The sequence below is a fragment of the Pteronotus mesoamericanus genome, unplaced genomic scaffold (genome assembly GCF_021234165.1).
Source record: "Pteronotus mesoamericanus isolate MK-2021 breed Mesoamerican mustached bat unplaced genomic scaffold, CSHL_Meso_final contig_130, whole genome shotgun sequence".
Classification (NCBI taxonomy): Eukaryota; Metazoa; Chordata; class Mammalia; order Chiroptera; family Mormoopidae; genus Pteronotus; species Pteronotus mesoamericanus.
Window position 1 is genome coordinate 4,798,258 of NW_026555060.1, and position 20,657 is coordinate 4,818,914.

At 40.3% G+C, this 20,657-nt stretch overlaps 1 protein-coding gene across 4 annotated transcripts in view; it reads left to right on the forward strand.

Annotated features, from left to right (window-relative positions):
• The window catches only part of ART3 (ADP-ribosyltransferase 3 (inactive)), a 41,266-nt gene extending 20,639 nt beyond the window's left edge, over positions 1–20,627 (forward strand). For 3 of the 4 annotated variants that reach the window (XM_054591784.1, XM_054591773.1, XM_054591766.1), the window contains exons 4-9: positions 5,035–5,067; positions 6,000–6,032; positions 7,003–7,032; positions 9,441–9,473; positions 10,327–10,359; positions 20,433–20,627. In XM_054591784.1, coding sequence (XP_054447759.1) covers positions 5,035–5,067; positions 6,000–6,032; positions 7,003–7,032; positions 9,441–9,473; positions 10,327–10,359; positions 20,433–20,566 — 296 coding nt within the window. In that variant the 3' untranslated portion in view covers positions 20,567–20,627. Of the gene's footprint in view, positions 1–5,034; positions 5,068–5,999; positions 6,033–7,002; positions 7,033–9,440; positions 9,474–10,326; positions 10,360–10,973; positions 11,007–16,590; positions 16,624–20,432 lie in introns of all 4 variants that reach the window. The other variant, XM_054591792.1, reaches the window with a different exon arrangement.
• The last annotated feature ends 30 nt before the right edge of the window (positions 20,628–20,657 follow it).

Sequence of the window (20,657 nt, forward strand, 5' to 3'; positions counted from 1 at the left end):
ACCCACAGAAGTCAGAATGACACACCCACACAAAAAGGAGAGGAATATATTCTTCCCCCAATTCCCCTCATTCTCCAACCCCTAATTCCTTAGTGTTTGGGAACTCAATCAAAGCAGAGGTTAGCATGACTGCAGACAAATTGTAAATAGTGGAAGACAGCCAGACCAGTCAGTCCTGCAGAGATCTTCACTGGGGAGGCTGGTAGAATTTTCATTTAAAGTCCTAGAGCTTTATAGTATTTCCTTGCTGTGGTAGATGATAGAGTCAGAAGCTGTAATAGAGGCTACACATGCTTGATTAGCTTTGTTGGTCTCCAGAGGCTTTTTTTTAGGTGCAGTCACTTCATGTGAGCATGTATGTGTGTAACATAAAGATTGATTTCATGAGTTGTAGTTGCTGCATTTATTTCCATAGAAAGGGTTTTTCTTTAGGAATCCAGTTCTGGGTGTCCCAGTGACCTGATCATACCGCTTGGGCAGAAGTGTTGGCCCATGAGTGTACAGAAACAGATGTGCTCTTTGAGAGGATCATCATTTGAAGTACAGCTCTTCATACATAGCATCCAAGGCAATGAACAAGTTACCATCATTACAATGAATGGATGCAGCTTTCTATTGCATTTGCCAACCAGGGGTTAGGCTGTTTTGTTGAACTGGCTCTCCTTTCAGGTGTGAAGTCTTGTAGGGAAGGCCCCCACTAAGCCAGGAGTTTGGGTAACAGAGTAGGCAAGGCTTTTGTAATGTCTAATGCACAGGTTTTCAGACTTTCTCAGTTCATGGTCCTTTTCTTAGTGTTATAATTTTTTTCACTGTCCCTAGGCTTAAAGAAATACCCCCAAATCCCACTTATTAGGTAAACTCAACCAACTCAGTACGCCTTTATTTCCTAACACCTTAGTAGCTGTTTGAAAAAATAATACACAGAAACTTTTTAAGAAGTACTATGTATGTGACTATTGGGCAGTGTGCAGCTTCTTGAACCTTGGAATTAGATTAGACGTGACCTTATTTCCTGATCCACATTGATTTTCACATATATTTGATTTATCACAATTGCTGAAAACCTAGCTTTGCAAATGTATGATATCATCAAACATAATATAACATACCTTTGCAACTGCATGCTACATTGAGCTAGTGGTTCACGCGGTATCTGACAGACATCAACTATGGCTGTTGTTTGTCTTAAAATTTTATTTTATTTTATTTTATTTATTTTATTTTTTTCTTGGGAGACTGTGAACTATTTATTTACCAATACCTGATGAAATACAGAAAACACACACAGACACACACACAATAAACAAACACCGTTTTAGAAAGACCATCAGTCAAAAGACCATCAGACTGTTTTACATTCTGATATATTCCCAAATGCTTCCAACATAACAACATGCGGCCTCAAGAATGTGACAAGTGTGCTTTTAAGAGAAATGGCCATTATCTAGTGCATTATATTTGTCTTGAAATTTTAAAGTGTCCTCGGTACCCCTGTGAATTTGCTATAGCATTGAGGGACACCTCCGCTACTGTTTGGAAACTGCAGGTCTAAGAGATGGACAGCCGCCTGCTCCTGAAAGTGGCGTAGGCCTTTAGGAGCCAGGCTTGGACCTGGGGTAATTGGAGGTAAAATTTTTGTGTGACAGTAGATCTTTTGGGAGTTTTTCCTCTCTTATCGGAATCCAGAGAGAATCCATTGCCTGTTAAGGTTTTGAGTTAGAGAGTTATGATTTTTATTTAGTGAGAAATTCTGTCTCAAATAAGCCCTATAACAGTCTGGCAGTAGCAGCTCTACAAAGGGAGGAAGTCCTTGTGTCCAAAAGCCCAGTGGCCGACAAATACTGCTGTAGTCTTGTTACAAGAGATTCCAGTCAGCCATGAGTTAGGTCACAGACATCAGTAATTTGGGGGGATCTGAAGGAAATAGGGAACTCCTGGGAGGGCTTAATTTACTATGGTCTAGACTGCTTTTCAGGCTTCTTACTGTAGAGCTCCTGGTAAAATGACCACTTATAAGTTCCAGTGTGTTTTATGGAAATAGGTACTGTTCCTGATCCTGTGGGTTTTTTCCCTGGCCTTTGGTCATTTCCTCAAACATGTAAGTTGATCATGGCTTTGCTGAATTCTCAAGGGAAATCCGTTTGTTAATGGGAAGACCTGGTTTTTCTTGCCAATGCATGTAGAGAATTAAAGACCAGCAAACTAGGTTTTATTAGTGATCTGTTCCCCTGGAAGAGAATGGGCCCGGCTGAGGGGGATGAAAGGCACAGGTTCAGGGTAAAGTAAGGCAGTGAAAGCGAGGGCTGCAGAAGGCTGCGGGGCCAGAGGCTGGGGGGCCAGAGAGCCAACAGGAGCCCTTTGTTCTGAGGACTTACATAGTTGGCGGGATGGGGGTGAAGAAGTTACATATTGACTGGCAGGTAAAGGTGGTGCCAGCTTTCCGGGGGGCAGGGGGGATGTGACAACCCAAACTTAAGTATGTGTGGGAGTCTGTTAGCCCAAATTCTTATCTCGTTTCAGACTCCATGTGTTCATCTTATTCTAAAACAGTTACCTGACAGGAGGCAGTTCATTAAAGTTGGGGTTGTTACCCAAAGTTATTTAGGGGCTCTTTCTTTAAACATTAGGAACTACCTAGTAAAACAGATAGTGCCCACAGGTAGGCAATGAACCAAAGTGGTATTTTATGGGCTTCTTCCTTGGGCACAGTGGACCTTCTCCCACCTTTCAGTCCTTGGGACCAAAGCACACTTTCAAAGGCTTTCTTTCCTGAATAGTGGAAACGCTACATAGAATTTCAAGGACTTCCTTCCTCCCAAGCTAACATGGTGTTTCTTGTGATGTTGGAACACCTGGCAACATATTTGGGCCAGGCTCAGGATGGCTGACTTAGTGGGTGAGAGGCCTCTCCCCACTCCTCTCTGTCTTGGTTTGCTATTCATTCTACCAAAGTGCTAAAAGGCGTTTCCTGGCAACCAGGGTGCCAGACACTCACCAGTAGCAGTCTCAGAGTTCTCCAGGGCTGTCTCCTGCCTCACTTTGATGATCTCAGGGGTTCTCTGTGTAGCTCCCTTCTCTTTAGTATTATGTAATAACCAAATTATCCTGGTATTTTTTGTGTGTGGAAAAAACTTAAACTACTTAATAGTTATAATAACATTTGATTTTTCTATTTATTCTTCAATTATTTTTTATATATCTTTCTAGGAATTTGTCAATTGTCCTTATGTCTCAAATTTATTGACAGTATCTCATGTCTTTTCAGACCTGTTGAATTTGTGGTTGTAGTCCCTTTATTATTCCTATATAAAATATTTGTGTCTTCTCGTGTTATTTCTGGGTTAATCTTTTACCCATTTTTAACCCTGTTAGTTCTTTAGAAGCCCAAAATAGTTTGGTTATTTCTCTGCTGCTGAAAACACTAATGAAAAATTATATCAAAAGTCAAATAGGGAGGACAAATGAAGTGTTGAATAAATAGAATTGTGTTAAACATTAAAAGATATCCATCCTGGGGTGTTAGCTGAACCTATTGTGGTAATCATTTCACAATATATGTAAAACAAACCATCATCCTGTATGCCTTAAACTTTATAAAAAAATCAGTTATCAAAAATTTCAACAAAATACATATGGATAAATAAGATACCCATCCTTTACTACTGAGGAGGCGCTCAGAAATTTTTATGCATAAAAATCACTTGGGAGTGCTCATTTAAAATGCAGTTTACAAGGTATTACCCCCAGAAGTTCTATGTCAATAGTCCTGATTAGAATCCTGGAGTTTTCAATTTCAGTAAGTACTCAGGTGATTCTGAAGTGTGTGATTGGAAGTCTACACTTTGAGAAAAATGTTCTAATTTGTGTTACAGATAAAAGATGAAAGCTTTTAAAATCCCCCACTGTCTAGTCCACAGGGTGAATCCATTGTACCTGCAGCTTTCTCATTCCCACCTCTCCTCACCTTCCTCTTCCCCTCAACTAAGGCCTCTGGGTAAGCCCTCTGGCACCCACCCACTCATCTCCTGCTGAGGCAACATTTTTTAATTGTCTCTAGAACTGTTTTTTAAATGTCTGGTCTAGCCAAACACCTGAGTTTAGCCTTTGGGTATTATAAGATTCTAACAGATCTGTACCAGCTCCTGGACCAGTAGAAACTGGACCAAGTCACCTGGCCTCTTGGCTCAAACTCCACAGTCCTCTCAGGAATGTTCCCCATCTTTGATGAAGAGATTTAGTTTCAGAAAACTGAACTGATCAGATCAGTGAGTTAACCAGCCATGGAGAAGAGACAATAGGACATCTAGGCCTCCTGTGGCATTCTGGGAAACCCTCTATGGCTCATTCTGGCACGAAATCTAAACACCCACTCTCTGACCTCCTTGCCTTAACTCCTGCTAGGCAGGCTAGCAGATTTCCCTTTATGTCAGGTCTCAGGGGAACTGCTGCTGCACTGATCGTTTTTTCTAGGGTTTCACTAGTAAGAAGACCCTGGGAGCCTATGAACATATAGTTAGATGCCATGTTCCTGTTCTCCAAAACCATGGATCTCCTTACATACAGATCAATTTCTCCAGATGCATGAAAGATCTTTGTTCATATATTCAAGGATCATGAAGCTTTGTTTGAAATTCTTTTCCTCCAGTGGATAGGAATTGTCAGTAAAGGAATGGGTTTGCTGTTGAGGACATTTAGTATCTGAAGAGAGGATTAAATGAACGGATACATAAATTTTCTCCTAACTTTAGCTTTGGATGGGCCTTTGGAGGTCATTTGAAGCAATCTCCCACTAGAAGACCCAGATAAGGAGGCTGAATTCCAGAAACTTTAGATGTTTTATCAAAGATCATACTGCTGTTTGATGACTGCACTATGAATACAAAAATGTAATTGTTCTGCATTTTGCATCCCACTAAGTTATGGGCCTGATAACCTAGAAGCTGATAGGTCAATTACTAATAGCCACAGACCAGTTTGAAATCTTTACTAGGGTAGATTGTGTCTAACTAATAAAGCTTTGTCTTTATGTTTCAGGACTAAAAACTGCAAATTGTGTTGAGAACATGGGTAAGATATGCTTTCAATTTAAAATTCTCTGTAATGGGATTTTTTTCCATGTGATTTCTCACGGGTTGGGGCCAGAACCATCCTACTATACTCTCATACTCTCAGCCATCATTTTCTCGAGGCAGAGGTGTGCTACTGCTGCCGCCGTTTCAGGCGAGGGCCTGGGAGCCTCCGCCCGTTGCATCCCTCCCGGTCCTCACCCCAGCCTTGCTTGTTCTCTCAACACTGTGTGTATCTTGGGCCTATAGTACCATTCCACTCTCTCACTAGCCCGTCCTTACAAGAGCTTAAGTACTCCTGAGTTCAGGGGACATTCCCTGAATGTCCCCACATGATTGCTATACACAGAGCTAGACTTACAACCCTAGTTGTCTTAGGAAATAATGTTTGGAAGACTAATGAAGGTATAGAGTGAATATGCCTCAAGGTGGGAGCCTGGAGGGACAGAGTGGTAAAGCTGCCTCTCAGCTTCCTGAGGGAAAAATAGGAGGATGTAACAAAAGATAATCTTCCTTAGAGGATTTATGAGAAAGCTTTGGATAGATAAACAGGAATTCAAAGAGTATTCATGAATAACATTATCTTATAGGCCCAACCGATTTGGACTAAAGTTGCCAGAAAATACCATGGGCTGATGCATGCTTTGGGTGGATTTTTTTAAGATTTCCTGATTTAAAAGTTTGAAAATAAGATCATTTCTAGCTTTCCTCTGGCTATTTTTCTATGAATTCTTCTTCATTAATTAAAATGAATCCACATCCATTTGTTTTTGAGATTGAAATTTTTATATTTATCATCTCACCACATCTCATATGTATCTTAAATGTAAGCCAGCTCAAATTTGTATTAATAATAAGTGTTTAAAAATAGACCGAACCTGACTTTCACATCTAAGCATAGTACTTTATCATGAAAACATCTTTGTATTTCAGAATATTTTCAACCCATCTATGTTTCCAGGCCTGGTAAGTACGCTTTCATATGTAAAAATGATCCTTAGACAGATGCTTAGTAACTTTTTCTTATTTAACAAGTTTATTTCTTAGTTGAAGAAAAAGAATATTTTGCGGATATGAAGGAGTAACTTGGCAAATATGAGCGGGGGAAAAAAGAAAATCTATCCTGGGGAAATTTGCCTCTGTAAACAAGAGGGTTAGCACTCTGGAGAGCTGAACAATGTGGAAATATTCTAGGGAATAAGGTTGGTGGGATCTGAAAAGCTAGTCACTCTTGAGGTCTGAGGGCTCTATATTATTCAGCCACTGAGATTAACCGATGTGACACCATTCAGATGAAAATAGAAGTTAGTCATTTGCACCTCTGAAATATGCTAATGTTTGGTATCATTTGACTAAAATATCTGGGTGATTAGATGCCCCCGCCCCAGTTTCCAATTATGGTGATACGGCCCAAATCACTTCTGTGCATTTAAGTTCTTCATTATGTGTTTGGCTCATGTAGCTACAATAAGATTTTCTTTATTAAAGTGAGAGAGGTATCTGGCCTTTCCTTAAGTATGCAATTTACTTGATGTTTGGAAGATAATTTCCTGTCCTTATGTGAAGCATTTCATGCTGCAGAGGACTTGCTTGGTAACACTTCTTATGGGCTCATTGCAGGCAAAAGTTTTACTGGTCACTTCACGGGGACCTCAGCTAACTCTTCAAGACAGACATTTTTCTACCTCATTGAGATCCCCCAGGAGACTTGTTATATGTGATGGTTTTTCTTGAGCTGCCAGAGGAAGGTTCCAACCCAATTAGCCAAGACATATTTAGACTCTGGCTGACACTTAAATTTAGTAGCATTACTTTACTGGATGTACCAAATGGTTCTTGATGGTCCTATTACCTGAAAAGAGTTTTGCTGTAACTATAGTAACTTCCAGTGATTTTATTCTATCGTTAACATGGAAAGTTTCTTTTTGTAACTTAGGTGATAAAAACCAGAAACTTGAAGACCCTGGTAAGACATTTTCATAAATTCTGGGCCTTATATTTACAAGACAGCTCTCTTAGGGGTGGGATCTGGTGGGCATGGCATGGTAGGGAACAGTGGGAAGAAAGAAGAACTACTTTAGCTTACTAGTTTGGTGTATCAGAGACCCTCCTGAGTTTCGGATAGACTTCTCTATAAAAGTGACACAGCAGCTCTCTGTGTGTTTCTTATCTAACAGTCTTAGGATCACCGCAGTAGAGAAGTTGAGGAACTAGTTCTAGAGAACATATTTTCTGCTTTATGCTAGCAGTTACATGGAGAGAGAAAGGTTTGGCTAATTATTGCACAAACTGTTGTGACCTAGGGTGTTGGGCAGGGACACTAAAAACAATGGCATTCTTTTTTTCTAAATTAAAAATTATGATTTTGTATATTTATTTCTGCTTCCAACAATCTAACAAGTGCTTTTTGCTATACCTATTTGATTATTTAGTATATTCCCAAGTTTTTGCCTTTTTTAAAAAAATGACATTCAAATGTCCTCAAGGGTGTTAGGATAGGAACACTCTCTTAAATTACTGGTGAGATTAGAAATTGGAACCTTTCTGGAAGACATTTTGATAGTATGTATTACTAGCTTTTAGAATTGTTCATACCTTTTAACCTAGTTATAACACTTTTAGATATTTGTCCTAAGGAAATAACCATTAAGATTTGCGCATAAAATATGTACAAAAATATTTACATAGTGTTAGGTTAGGCAAAATTTATAAATAACCTTAGTGTCCAACAGGTGGGTAGTAAATAAAATTATACCTATATTATGAAACACTAAATTTAAAAATCATTTTTGAAAAGTATTTAAGTATATGAGAAAGTACTTACAAGCTCTGTCTAGAAGATATCCAGCCATGTAATACAAAAAAAAGAAAATAGGGACATTTACTGAAAAAGATACAAGATACAAGAAACATTGTACATAAGACAATGAGCCTCAGTCCTCTTCAAAGTAGGCATCTTGGGACTTCACACAGTTCCCGTTGCCATCAGCTGCCCCATTGTGTTTTCCTGAAACTCTTTGATAGTCTGAAATCTCTTCCCTTTCAAAGGCAGTTTTAGTTTTGGGGGAAAGCCAGAAGTTGTGGGGCACCAAATCTGGGCTGTAGGGGAACTGAGTCACCTGGGTGATTTGACGTTTTGCCAGAAACTCTGCACGAGATGTAGTACATGAGTGGCTGCGTTGTCATGATGAAGCTGCCAGTCACCAGTTGCCCATAGCTGCAGCCTTCTGAATGATCCAAATAGTTTCTGTGGAGAAATGTTCAAGCTTAACTCAAAATTGATGCGGATTCATTGCTCTGCTTGCTCAGTCATTTTGAATGGGACGGCCACACAGCACACGTGCTCACTCAATGGCATCTACCACTCCCACTGATGAGTACAGTGAAGTCATTGTTCACGCATGCGCATTCCAGTCCAGTCTCCTTGGCTGCCAGGTTATATCAATGGCGCACAAAGTGTTCCTGTTACATTAACAATGGTTGGACTTTTTCCAAACAGACCTCGTATATACAGTGGCAAATAGGATAAAAATTAGCATTAAAATAAAAATTAGAGTAAAATATCAATTTTATTTTAAAATGTGAAAAAGAACAAGCTTCCAGTTAGAAGAGAAATAAGTACTGGGGATTTCATGTACAACATGGTGACTATAGTTAACAGTGCTGTATGGTGTATTTGAAAATTGCTAAGAGAATAGATCCTAAAAGTTCTCATCACAAGAAAAAGCGGCTTTCTTCCCTTTTTTTTTTTTTTGGTATCTATATGAGATGACAGATTTTAACTAAGCTTATTGTGGTAATCAATGCACAATATATGTTAGTTAAGCCATTATGCTGAATACCTTAAACTTATATAATGCATATGTTGATTACATCTCAATAACACTGGAAAATATGCCAAAAATGTATATGCACCTTTATGTATACACAGCAAAGAGATTGAAAGGAAATATACCAGAAATGTTAAGAAACAGTAGCTCTGAGATTTGGGATTAAGAGTAATTTTTAATAATTTCCTGTGTTTTTCCAAATTATCTGTAATTATAAGGTATTACTTATATAATCAAGACATTTTATTTTTAAAAAATATATCATAACAAATGTAGATTGGAGTCTTTGGACTAAATATTTAAAAAAAAAAAATTGACAGGAGCTGATTTGCTTAATCTAGGAGAGATCCTGGGTCACTGGCTATTGTTCTCTCCAGAAATCAGTCAGGCTTTGATGGGTTAAATCTCTTTTCTACTCTGTCCCCCACCATCTCTCAAAGCTTTAAGGATTTTCCACTATACAAATAGCCATATGAATGTAAGTTTAAATTAATTTCCAAGCCCAGTGCATTTTTCACTAAATAGTTCCTATTCTCATCTTTAGGAATGAAAGGCCAGGAGCCCACTGTCTCACCTGGTAAGTAATCTTTCTATTTACTTCCTGAGACTGGCTGCGAGGTTAGGAGACAGGAGGACTCCTTGGGCTAAGGGCATTACTGGATGTGGAGAGTTTGAGGAATGGGTTAAGCCTGAACAGAAGGATTTCATTTATTGAGTGCTACTATGTTTTATGCTGTGTACTAAGCACTTTTATGATGTTTCTTTTAATCATCACTTAGTACAAACCTTCAAGGTATCTCTTTTGCATAGATAAGTAATTGAAGATCAGAGGGATTAAGAAGGTGGGTAATCATAGAGCTGATCACTATAGTGACAATAGACCAAACGAAGCAGAGCCTTATACCCAGTACTGTTTCATTTAAAAGCCATTGTACTTGGCCTGCCTTACGAAGATAAGGCTGGGGATATGCTGGCCAGATCATGGAAGTTCTTGAAGTCCAGGCTAAGGAATTTGGGTTTGTCCAATTAGAGAATGAAGACCCATGGAAAAGGAGGTTTTTTTGTTACCGTTTTCTTATTTTTTTTTCTTTTATTGATTCTAGAGAGGGAGGGGATGGGAGGGAGAAAGAGGGAAAGAAACATTGATGTGAGACAGAAATATTGATTGACCACTTGGCTGCCTCTTGTACATGCCCTGACTGGGGACCTAACCCACAACCCAGGTGTGTGCCCTGAAAGGAAATAGAACTCGTGACCACTCAGTTTGTGGTATGACATCCAACCAACTGAGCCACCCTGGGTGTTGTTACTCTTTCCTTTTCCCTTTTTTTAAAGGGTTGGAAATTGGGGTGGGGAGGTACAGACAAAAGGAAACATTAGCAATACAAGGTAATTGATTAATACCAACCAATAATCATTTCTGTCTTTAGGCATGAAGAGCTATGAACCCATCCAAACACCTGGTAAGACAAATTTCTGTTCACTCTTTGGGCCCAAGTATGAGGTGAGAAGGATTTCCCTTGGCATTAAAGAGAATATTGCTATGAAGCAATTGTTATTTATTGCTATTTCCTTTACTGCTTCCTGCCAGTCATTCATAGAGACTTAGCTAGGGAAGAGAGTAAAGAAAGTACGTTTGCTCCTGATTCTGGACTAGGAAAGTTAGCTCTACTGGGGGCATCGCTGAAGGGCAAGGCTGCTGGGACCTGAAGGCATGTAGACTAGCACCTTTCAGGTTCTACAGCTAAAGTCTCAATAGAAACTTCAACTTCATGCAAAAGCTGGCTGTTAGCTTTTGGCTGCCATCGCAGTATCTAGGATCTCCAGGTAACAAAACGTAATATTCTTCTGGCATAGAGAGAGACTTAGTGAGGTTCCATGGCAGAAGGCTCCTCTAAGTTTGGTGTGGCTTTGCACTGTGAGGGCTCATGTAGCCAGAACTTGTCAATAAAAAGCCAGAAACTACAATGTAGTAGGACTTTTGGCACTTCTATCACTTGACCTCATCGAACAAGAGTTTGGAAATTGTACTCACTGGAGCAAACTGCTAGTCATTGAAAACTTCTTTCTTATTTAGGAATGAAAGTTCCAGAACCTTTTCCATTACCTGGTAAGCAATGGTAGGCATGCCAGAGAGGAAGGTGCCAATTTGGGGATGGGGTATAGACATGACTGTCAACATTAGACATGCAGGGGAGCTCAAGTGCTTTGCACAAGGTCACATAAGTGAGTGAAGGGCCCAAGTCTCTTAACTTGCAACCAAGTACATATTCCTTAAGACGTGCAGTTCCTCAAGTATATTTTTTCAGTATATTTACCATGGCAGATTTAACCTACCTTTATGATATAACTACTTCATGGTTATTTAACAAGTATGAGGCTGTCACTGAGGGCAAAGCCATTAGGAACCTTGACCTTCTATGGCCAGAGAAAATGAACAGTGACTCCTGTCAAGTTCCTCAGAGGGGCCTCAGAACATAGGCTTACAGGGGAGGAAGAAATAAAAGCTCTCAAACTTAATTTTTCCTGAGACAAGAAGTAAATAAACTAAGTGGGCATAACACTACCAGAGAGCTGTGGATGGTAATAACACTTCTGTACGACTCTGCACTGTCATCTTTCAAACATGGCTAACGCTTACCGTGTTTAACCTATGGGGATATCTGTAAGGACCGTAAAAATACAAACTCTCAGGGTGCAAGCCCCTATCCAGCACTTAAATCCTGTCTCCTGAGTTCATGTAGTGTTTTAATAATAATTGTTGGTAGGTTTTGTTATTAAGGAATAATCATCTGTTTAAAAAAATAGATTTTTGGCATCCACTAAATTGCATCCATGCACACAGTGCCCTTGCCTTTCCTAACATGGCTGTCTGTGGAAACTTCCTGCTGTGCACGGAAACAGCATGTTCGCAGTTAATTACCCAAAGCACGAACCCAGGCCCAGAGAGAGGGCCCAGCTGCTCTTTCATATTCACCCGGATTACACTGTCAGACTAATTGGGCCACAGTTTAAGAGTGAACCTCTAACAACACTGATGAGACACCTTGCGTGTGTACACACCTCTTTCGCTCACTGGACCTAAGGAGCACAGCGCTCTCAGAGGCACCTTACTAGGCCCAGCTTCCGAGCAGGTGTGGGGATGGACATGGACTGTCTAGACAGAGAGATCCCAGCTCCATGAAGTCTCTCTTCTGTCATTTTCTTTTGGGGAGCTTTGTGGGTTTTGTTGTTTATTTAAATGACTTTTTATTTTTCAGTTGCAGTTAACATACAATATTCTATTAGTTTCAGGTATACACCCCAATGTTTAGACATTATATAACTTACTAGGTGATCATCCCGCTAAATCTCCTACTCACCTGGCACCATACATAGTTATTAGAATATTATTGCCTATATAGTCCTTATGCTGTACTTTACAACCTCGTGGCTATTCTGTAACAACAAATTTGTACTTCTTAATCACTTTACTTTTTTGACCCAGCACTCCCAAACCCCCCTCTCATCTGGCAATTGTCAAAATGTTCTCTGTATATGTTCTGTTGTTTGTTTATTTTGATTTTTAGGTTCAATTTTTGATAGATATGTATCTATTGCCATCTTATTGTTCATTTTTTTAATCTTTTTTCTTCTTCGTCTTCTTAAAGACCCTTGAACATTTCATATAATACTGGTTTAGTGGTGATGAACTCCTTTACCTTTTTGTGTCTGAGAAGCTCTTTATATGTCCTTCCATTCTAAGTGATAGCCTTGCTGTGTAGAGTAATCTTGCTTGTAGGTTCTTGCTTTTCATCACTTTGAATACTTCTTGCCAGTCCTCTCTGGCCTGCAAAATTTCTGTTGAGAAATCAGCTGACAGTCTTATGGGAGTCTTACCTACCCCTTATAGGTCATTATTTTTTCCTTGCTGCTTTTAGGATTTTCTCTTTGTCTCTAACCTTTGGCATTTTAATTATGATGAGTCTTAGTGAGGGCCTCTTTAGGGTCATCCTGTTTAGGACTGTCTGTGCTTCCTGGACTTACATGTCTATTTCCTTCACCAAGATAGGAGAGTTTTCTGTCATTTTTTCAAATAGGTTTTCAATTTCTTGCGCTCTCTCTTTTCCTTCTGACAGCCCCATGATGTGAATGTCAGTACGCTTGAAGGTGTTCCAGAGGCTTCTTACACTATGCTCACTTGGAGGGATTTTTTTTCTTTTTGCTGTTCTAATTGGGTGGTTTTTACTTCCTTAAATTCCAAAAAGCTGATTTGATTTTTGGCATCACCTACTCTACTGTTGATTCCCTGTAAATTATTCTTCATTTCAGGTAGTGTATCCTTTATTTCTGACTCATCCTTTTTTATGGTTTCTATGTCCTTTTTCATGTTGTTGAAGTTCAAAATTCCTTGAGCATCCTTGTAACCATCATTTTGACCTCTGTGTCCAGTAATTTGTCTACATTTAGTTCTTTCTCTGGAGATCTCTTCTTCCATTTGGGAACTTTGTCTTAGCATTTTGACTGCTTCTCTATGCTTGTTTCTATGTATTAAGTACAGCTGCTACGGCTCCTGGACTTGGTAGAGGAGCCCTGTTTAGTAGGTATCCTGCAGGGCCTGTGGCGCAGCTTCCCCATTGACCCAAGCCAGGTGCTCCAGGTGTGCCGCTGTCCTGTTGTAGTTGAGCCTTGATTGGTATTGGCATCACCGGGAGGGATTGACCTGCAGGCCAATCAGCTTCAAGGACAGGCTGTAACTATAGTGGAGGAGCTGCTGTACGGGAGTCAACCCTACAGAGTAGGGCTTAGTTCAGTCGGGTTTTGGTGTTCACCAAGTCTGCCCTTTGAGTGTGTCACTCACGGAGGTGTAATAGGGTTGTAACCTGGCATGGTCTGAAGCTGTCTTCTTGGTGCACTGGTTCTGGGGCCTCCCGGGAGTTACAAGGTCAGCCACCACCTGCGCCCTGCCTGGGCCACCTGGCATGAGCTATAGAGTGATCTGCAGGTGGCTGCTACTTGTGCTGGACGTGGAGGTGCCCAGGAGAGGCCATGCCGTGAACCAAGGTCAACTGCCACTAGTGCCAAGCCTGGGGCCACTTAGCAAGAGGCAAGGGGTATACAAAGGCAGCTGCTTCTTGTTTGGGAGATTTTAGGAGAGTTCTAAGCATGAGGCAAGAGAGGCCAGTTGTCTGGAAAAGACCATGGAAATGGCTTGTTTGGGGTGGGGTCTCAGGGAATCCCTGGGGCACGATGGACAATGATAGCCAGGTTGATGGAGACCCAGATAGGGTGCCTTCCTGTTGGCTCTACAGGTGGACGGTCTCAGAAAAGGAACAGTGGCATCTGCCAGAACTTTTGTCTGGCAGAAAGCTCCCCTGCCGGCTCTTGCCCTGATGCCAGACAATTCAGTTCCTCCCCCTGTATCTCTGGTTCCTATCAAGCTGCTGATCCAGCAGTGAGGCTCAGAGGGAGTGAGTCAGAGTAAGTCCCTGCATGGGCCCTTTAAGAGGAACACCTCGGACTCCAGAAGCCCCCCTGCTCGCTCAGCCACAATTCTGCTGGTTATGGCAACAGACCTTATTGTGACTTCTCTTCCTGGCTCTGAAACCCTGGGCTGGGAGGCCTGGTGTGAGGTTGGGATCCCTTGCTCCTTATGGAGGGACATGAACAGCTGAGAGATCCCTCCCAATTTTAAACTGCCACACATGGGTGTGGGACCAGCCATTCCATGTCTCTGCACCTTCTACCAGTCTTGATGTGACTTCTTTAAATCCCTAGTTGTGGGACTTCCATTCAGTCAGATTTCAGACAGTTCCGAATGATGGTTGTTCTATACTTTAGTTGCAGTTTTGATGTGGTTACAGGAGAATTTTGAGCGCCACATCTACCTATGCTGTCATCTTGACCAGAAGTCTCTTCTGGGTAATTTTTTGTAAGTTACTTACTTTTCTGTGCCTCTCCTCCCACATCTGTACAATGAAGAAAACTTCTGTCTTGTAGGAATGATTAAAATCCTAAAGAGATAAAGTGCTGGCAAATGAAGAGTAGTTTAAAATAATAGTAAGTAGTAGCCGTCTTTATTATCATCTGAAAATATCTTATTTAGGAGTAGAAGTGGTTACAACTGGACGAAAACCCTGGTGATAATTTTTTTATTTGGGGAGGAGGCACCGTGAGGTTCTGAGTCCTTTACCATTATCATTCAGTTGGCTCAGTCTTAAGGAGTCTGGGGAGGACACCGGGGCTGTAAAGCTTCTGACATCCCAGTCTGCAAGTGGGCAGGGGAAATGTTGAGAACCTTCAGTGTGAGCTGCTATCATGACTCTCTGGGGCAAGCAAAGGAAAAGGTACTTGGCCTAAACTGGAATAGCTGGCTTCCAGCTGTGCCTATTTCAGAACAGGGCAAGAGGCTCCGCAGGCTGAGCTGGCTGCTGTGAGGGAATCTGTAGTCAGAGGAATAGCATCATCAAAGAGGTGTGTATGAGAACTGCACAGCATGGGACCAGCCATTCCTCGCTTCTCACAACGCTCTCCACGTCCTCCAACACACCGGCTCTGCAGGGACTGTTCTGTATCGTGCCCTCTCCTGGGAAGCTGTGCATAGTGCACGTTTTTGTTTTTTTATTTTTTGTTTTTGTTTTGTGGTCAAAACATTTACACTAAATCTCATTTATTCCAAGATAAATACTGTTTTTTGCCATTTCCCCTGAAATGAGATGAGGACATGGAACATGGGAAGGTTAAGGAACCTGGAAGAGGCTAGAGACAACCAGCACTCAAACTTTTCAAGTTTTGTTCACTTTCTGTTACACAACATTTGTCTTTCACCCAGATTTAGTTAGAAAAAATACTCATCTATCCTGCACTACTAGAACTGGTATTTGGCTTCCAAGCCATCAAAATATGGCAATATTATTAATATTTCAGTGCTGGGCACACACTTGGATGTAGTATAGCATAGTAAATGGGAACAGAGGCTTTGAAATCAGACACTGCTACCACTGATTATCTCTGATCTGATTTTTATGTAAGTTTTGAGGAAAATCTATATAATATGGATAACTATACCTACCTTCTAGGGCTGTAAGAAATAAAGGTGACAATGTACATAAAGCATTTGCACAATGAATGACATGTAGTAAGCACTCAATAAATGGTAGGTATTAATATATTTGGGAATCTAAATTCAACATGTAAAAAGAGCACTTTTTTGTAATCAAAATTTTAATCATTCTTTTAATGGAAGCACATACATTATAAAAATATAAATACAAAGAGTGCAGCCCTGGCTGGGTAGCTCAGTTAGTTGGAGTGTTGTCCCATACAGCAAAAGACTGCAGGTTCAATCCCGGGTCTGGGTACATGGTTAGGACACGTACCCGGGTTGTGGGTTTGCTCCCTGGTTGGGGCACATATGGAGGGAACAGATCGATGTTTTTCTCTGTGTCTCCCCCACCTTCTTTCCTCTCTATAAAATCAATTACCATATCCTCAGGTGAGGGTTTTAAAAAGTTAAAAACAAAAATATCCAAGGAGTACAATTGAGTAACAATTAAACCTTTCCCCCAACCTAACATGTACCTCTAAACCTAATACCCTGCTCCTAAGGCCCACTCCCAGAAATAACTAAGTTTTCTTAATCATTTAAACATATTTTTCTCTTCTGGATAAATAGGTGTACAGTGAAACTAACTCAAAATCTATTTATATTTTAGAATATAAAAGTCAAGAAGATATCAACAATCTGAGTAAGAAATATCTCCTTTTCTTTTAGCTGATGAATGTTTGATCTGCAATATAGAAAAAGTGAGAAATTTATTTTTTCTTAAAGGAACAAAGTTGCAAGAATCTAAGGCATCATAACAGAATATAATGTCATGCCCAAATGCTTATATGTGTGTGCATGGCGGAGGCAACTTGACTGTTTCTTGTATAGGTTTTTTCTACTGTGTTGTAGAAACTATGTTTAGAGCAAATATAAAGCCCTTATACTATCCTAAAATAAGATTCATAGGTAAGAAGACCTACCTGTACCATAAAAATATAATATCCTAATTATAATTTATAACAAAATTCCATACATTTTAATATGTAAATGCCTAGATTATACTAGAAGACAATGTAGGAGACAGATGATTGTATTTGCTTATGCGGATAAATGTGTACCTAAGAGAAGCCTGGAAGCTACTCTATGTGAGTATAAGAAAACGAGAGTGAAGAAATACAATGGGTATCAGATAGAAACTAATGTTTATTAAAACTATCTAAAAATATTTTGTTTATATATAAAACTGATTTAAGTTCTAGGTTGAGCACTATAAATAGGTTTTTAAGTTAGGTCTATGTCTAGCAGTGCATTTGTAATTTGTGTGGAAGTGGGTTGATTTTTCATGGTGCAAAACTAGCCCTCTACTTCCACCCCACCCTTGTCACAAAAAAAAAAAAAAAAATACCCTGACAAATTTCCATCTGTCTCTTACAGGGCAACACTGCCTGCCTCCTTGAGAACCACTGCTCTATAGTAACCAACTAATGCATGAGTACATCTGCCTGTCTGCTTCCCCATCTGTATTCATGTAACTGCATGTTTGTGATTACAGAAAAGTAAATTAACAAAATGAGTTGAAGCCTTTTACAAAGTTTCCTGGCTATTTCTCTTGGCCTCACTTATGAAACCTGAGTGGTGACCCCATTTGGATATTTCCAGCCAACCCTCCCTTGTACAGTGTGAGCCAGGTAGCTGAATTAAGGGCAGTGTGAAACAGATGCTGAGATGGATGGGCTCCACTGTTCCTCTCCACTAGTTCAAGGGAAAGGGAAGCAGTTTTCTCCAGAGCTGAAAATTCTGTGTATGAGGGAAATTTTTTTTTAATTTGAAGTATATTTTATTGATTATGCTATTACAGTTGTCCCATTTTTTTCTCCCCTTTATCATCCTCTGCCCAGTACCCCCATTTCCTCCAGCATTCCCACCCTGTTAGTTCATATCCATGGGTTGTACATATAAGTTTTTTGGCTTCTCCATTTCCTATATTACTCTTAACCTCCCCCTGTCTATTTTGTACCTACCAATTATACTTCTTATTCCCTGTACCTATTCCCCCACTTACCCCCTTCCTCCTTCCTGCTGATAACCCTCCATATGATCTGCTTTTCTATGATTCTGTTCCTATTCTAGTTGTTTGCTCAGTTTTTTTTTAAGGTTCACCTATTGATAGTTGTGAGTTTGTTGTCATTTCACTGTTCATAGTTTTGATCTTCTCTTTCCTAGATAAGTCCTTTTAACATATCATATAATACAGGCTTGGTGATGATGAACTCCTTTAACTTCACCTTATCTGGGAAACACTTTATCTGCCCTTCCATTCTAAATGATGGCTTTGCTGGGTAGAGTAATCTTGGATGTGGGTCCTTGCTTTTCATGACTTTGAATACTTCTTTCCAGCCCCTCTTGCTTGCAATGTTTGAGAAATCAGCTGATAGTCTTATGGAAACTCTTTTGTAGGTAACTTTTCTCTTGCTGCTTTTAAAATTTTCTCTTTATATTTAATATTTGTCATTTTAATTACTATGTGTCTTGGTGTGGTCCTCTTTGGCCCCCATTTCTTTGGGATTCTCTGAGCTTCCTGGACTTACATGTCTATTTCCTTTGCCAGACTGGAGAAATTGTCTTTCATTATTTTTTTCCATTAAGTTTTCAATTTCTTGCGCTTCCTCTTCTCATTTCTGGAACCCCTATGATTTGGACGTTGAAACGTTTAAAATTGTCCCAGAGGTTCTTAACCCTCTCTTCAAAAAATTCTCAAAAAGAATTTTTTTGAATTCTTGTTTCTTCATTCTGTTCCAGCTGAATGTTGATTTCTTCCTTTTGTTCCAAATCATTGATTTGAATCCCAGTTTCCTTCTCTTAACATTTGGTTCGCTTGATATTTTTTATTTCACTTTGTATAGCTTTCACTTCTTCCTTTATTTTGCATCTGTACTCAGTCATTTGTGTGAGGATCCTGATTGCCAGTGTTTTGAACTCAGCATCTGATAGGTTGGCTGTCTCCTCATTGCTTAGTTTCTTTTCTGGAGTTTTAATCTGTTCTTTCCCTTGGGCCATTTTTCTTTGCCTTGGTGCACCTGTTATGTTGTAAGAGGCAGAGTTTTAGGTATTCGCCAGGGCGGGGCAACACACTTTGTGGCACTCTGTGGGAGGAGGGTTAGAGAGGGAACAATGCTACTTGCTCGGCTCTCACCCCACTTTCAGTCACTTCCCCTGCTTCCCGCAAGTGACTGACACCCTTCCAGTTGGTGCCCTGGTGCTCATTCCCCGAGTGGGTGGTCTTCTGTATGTTCTAGGACCCCATGGACTCCTCAAAAGGACTCTCCTGAGAGACTGGCAGTTTCTTCCGCCCCCACAACTGCCATGGAGGTTTACAGTGAGAGGTTATGAGGGGTCAGAGAGGGAAGAATGCCACTTGCTTGGCTCTTGCCCCACTTTCAGTCACTTTCCCCACTGCCCACAGGCAAATGGCGCCCTTCCAGGTGCTGCCCTGGTGCTGATTCCTGGGCGGGTGGGCTTGTGTATGGTCTAGGACCCCATGGACCTCTCCAGCAGACTCTCCTGAGAGACTGGGAAGTTTTTTCTACAGCTGCAACCCCTGCAGATTTTTATAGCCAGTGGTTCTGAGGTTTCATTTACCTGGTGCTGGAACCCTGGGTTGCGCAGTCTGTCTCCTTCCCCGGTTGTTCTTCCCAGTTTATCTGCATGTGAATGTGGGACTGCCTAGTCTGCCAGCTGTGGCCTCCATGCATGTCCTCTCCTGCCAGCTGCCCGTCTCTGCCCCTCCTGCTGGTCTGGATGAATGTTTCCTCTTTAACTTCTTGGTTGTTGGACTTCCATACAGTTTGATCTTCTGGCAGTTCCGTTTTTTTATCTTTAAATTGGTTGTTATCTGCCTTTTGGTTGTGTGAGGAGGTGAAGCATAACCTCCATCTTGGCCAGAACTTAAAAAAATTAAAATTGTTAATGAGCTTGCAGGACTTAAGTGTTTAAAAATAGAGCTGTGTTCACTTGTATATTATTAGCTGTGAGTATATGCATATGAAATACACTTTACTTGAAATAGAAGAGATACAAAATTAACCTTACCTTGCCTATATATGCAAAAAATTGCCAAGAATTTGGAAACTTAAACAAAATCTTGTCTACATAGATACTAAAAAGCCTGTGGAATCCCAGATAAAAACCTAGATCAGCATACTCTAATGATATATAGGGTGGTGCAAAAGTAGGTTTACAGTTGAGTACATGACAGTTTATTTTTGTATTATTATTGTATTGTTTTCCACATGTACAACTGTAAACCTACCTTTGCTCCACCCTGTATATGAAAATATGGCTTGAAATCTGTAATGAGTGATATTTATTTGAAAATTGTTCCTGGTTAGAAGTATTTCAGGTAAGTTTCTAACTCAACTTGAATGGCTACATATTCGGCATATATGGTATAGGTGGATGAACTTGATGTTAAAAATGACACATCAATCATTTGTGTGTTCTCATTGACAGCTCCAGCTCCAGTTCCAGTTCCAGGTCCCAAAACCCATCCCTCTGCATCCTCTGGCAAAATGCTCCTTCCACTGTTTGGGACATTCATTATTTTAATCAGTGCTTCTGCTATAAATCTCTTTGTTGCTCTGTAGTCTGATATATTCCTTATTAGTTGAAATACACTATGTGGATTCCACAGGAAATGATCAAAAAGACTGTTATATTTTTCTCTTGTTGGCCAAA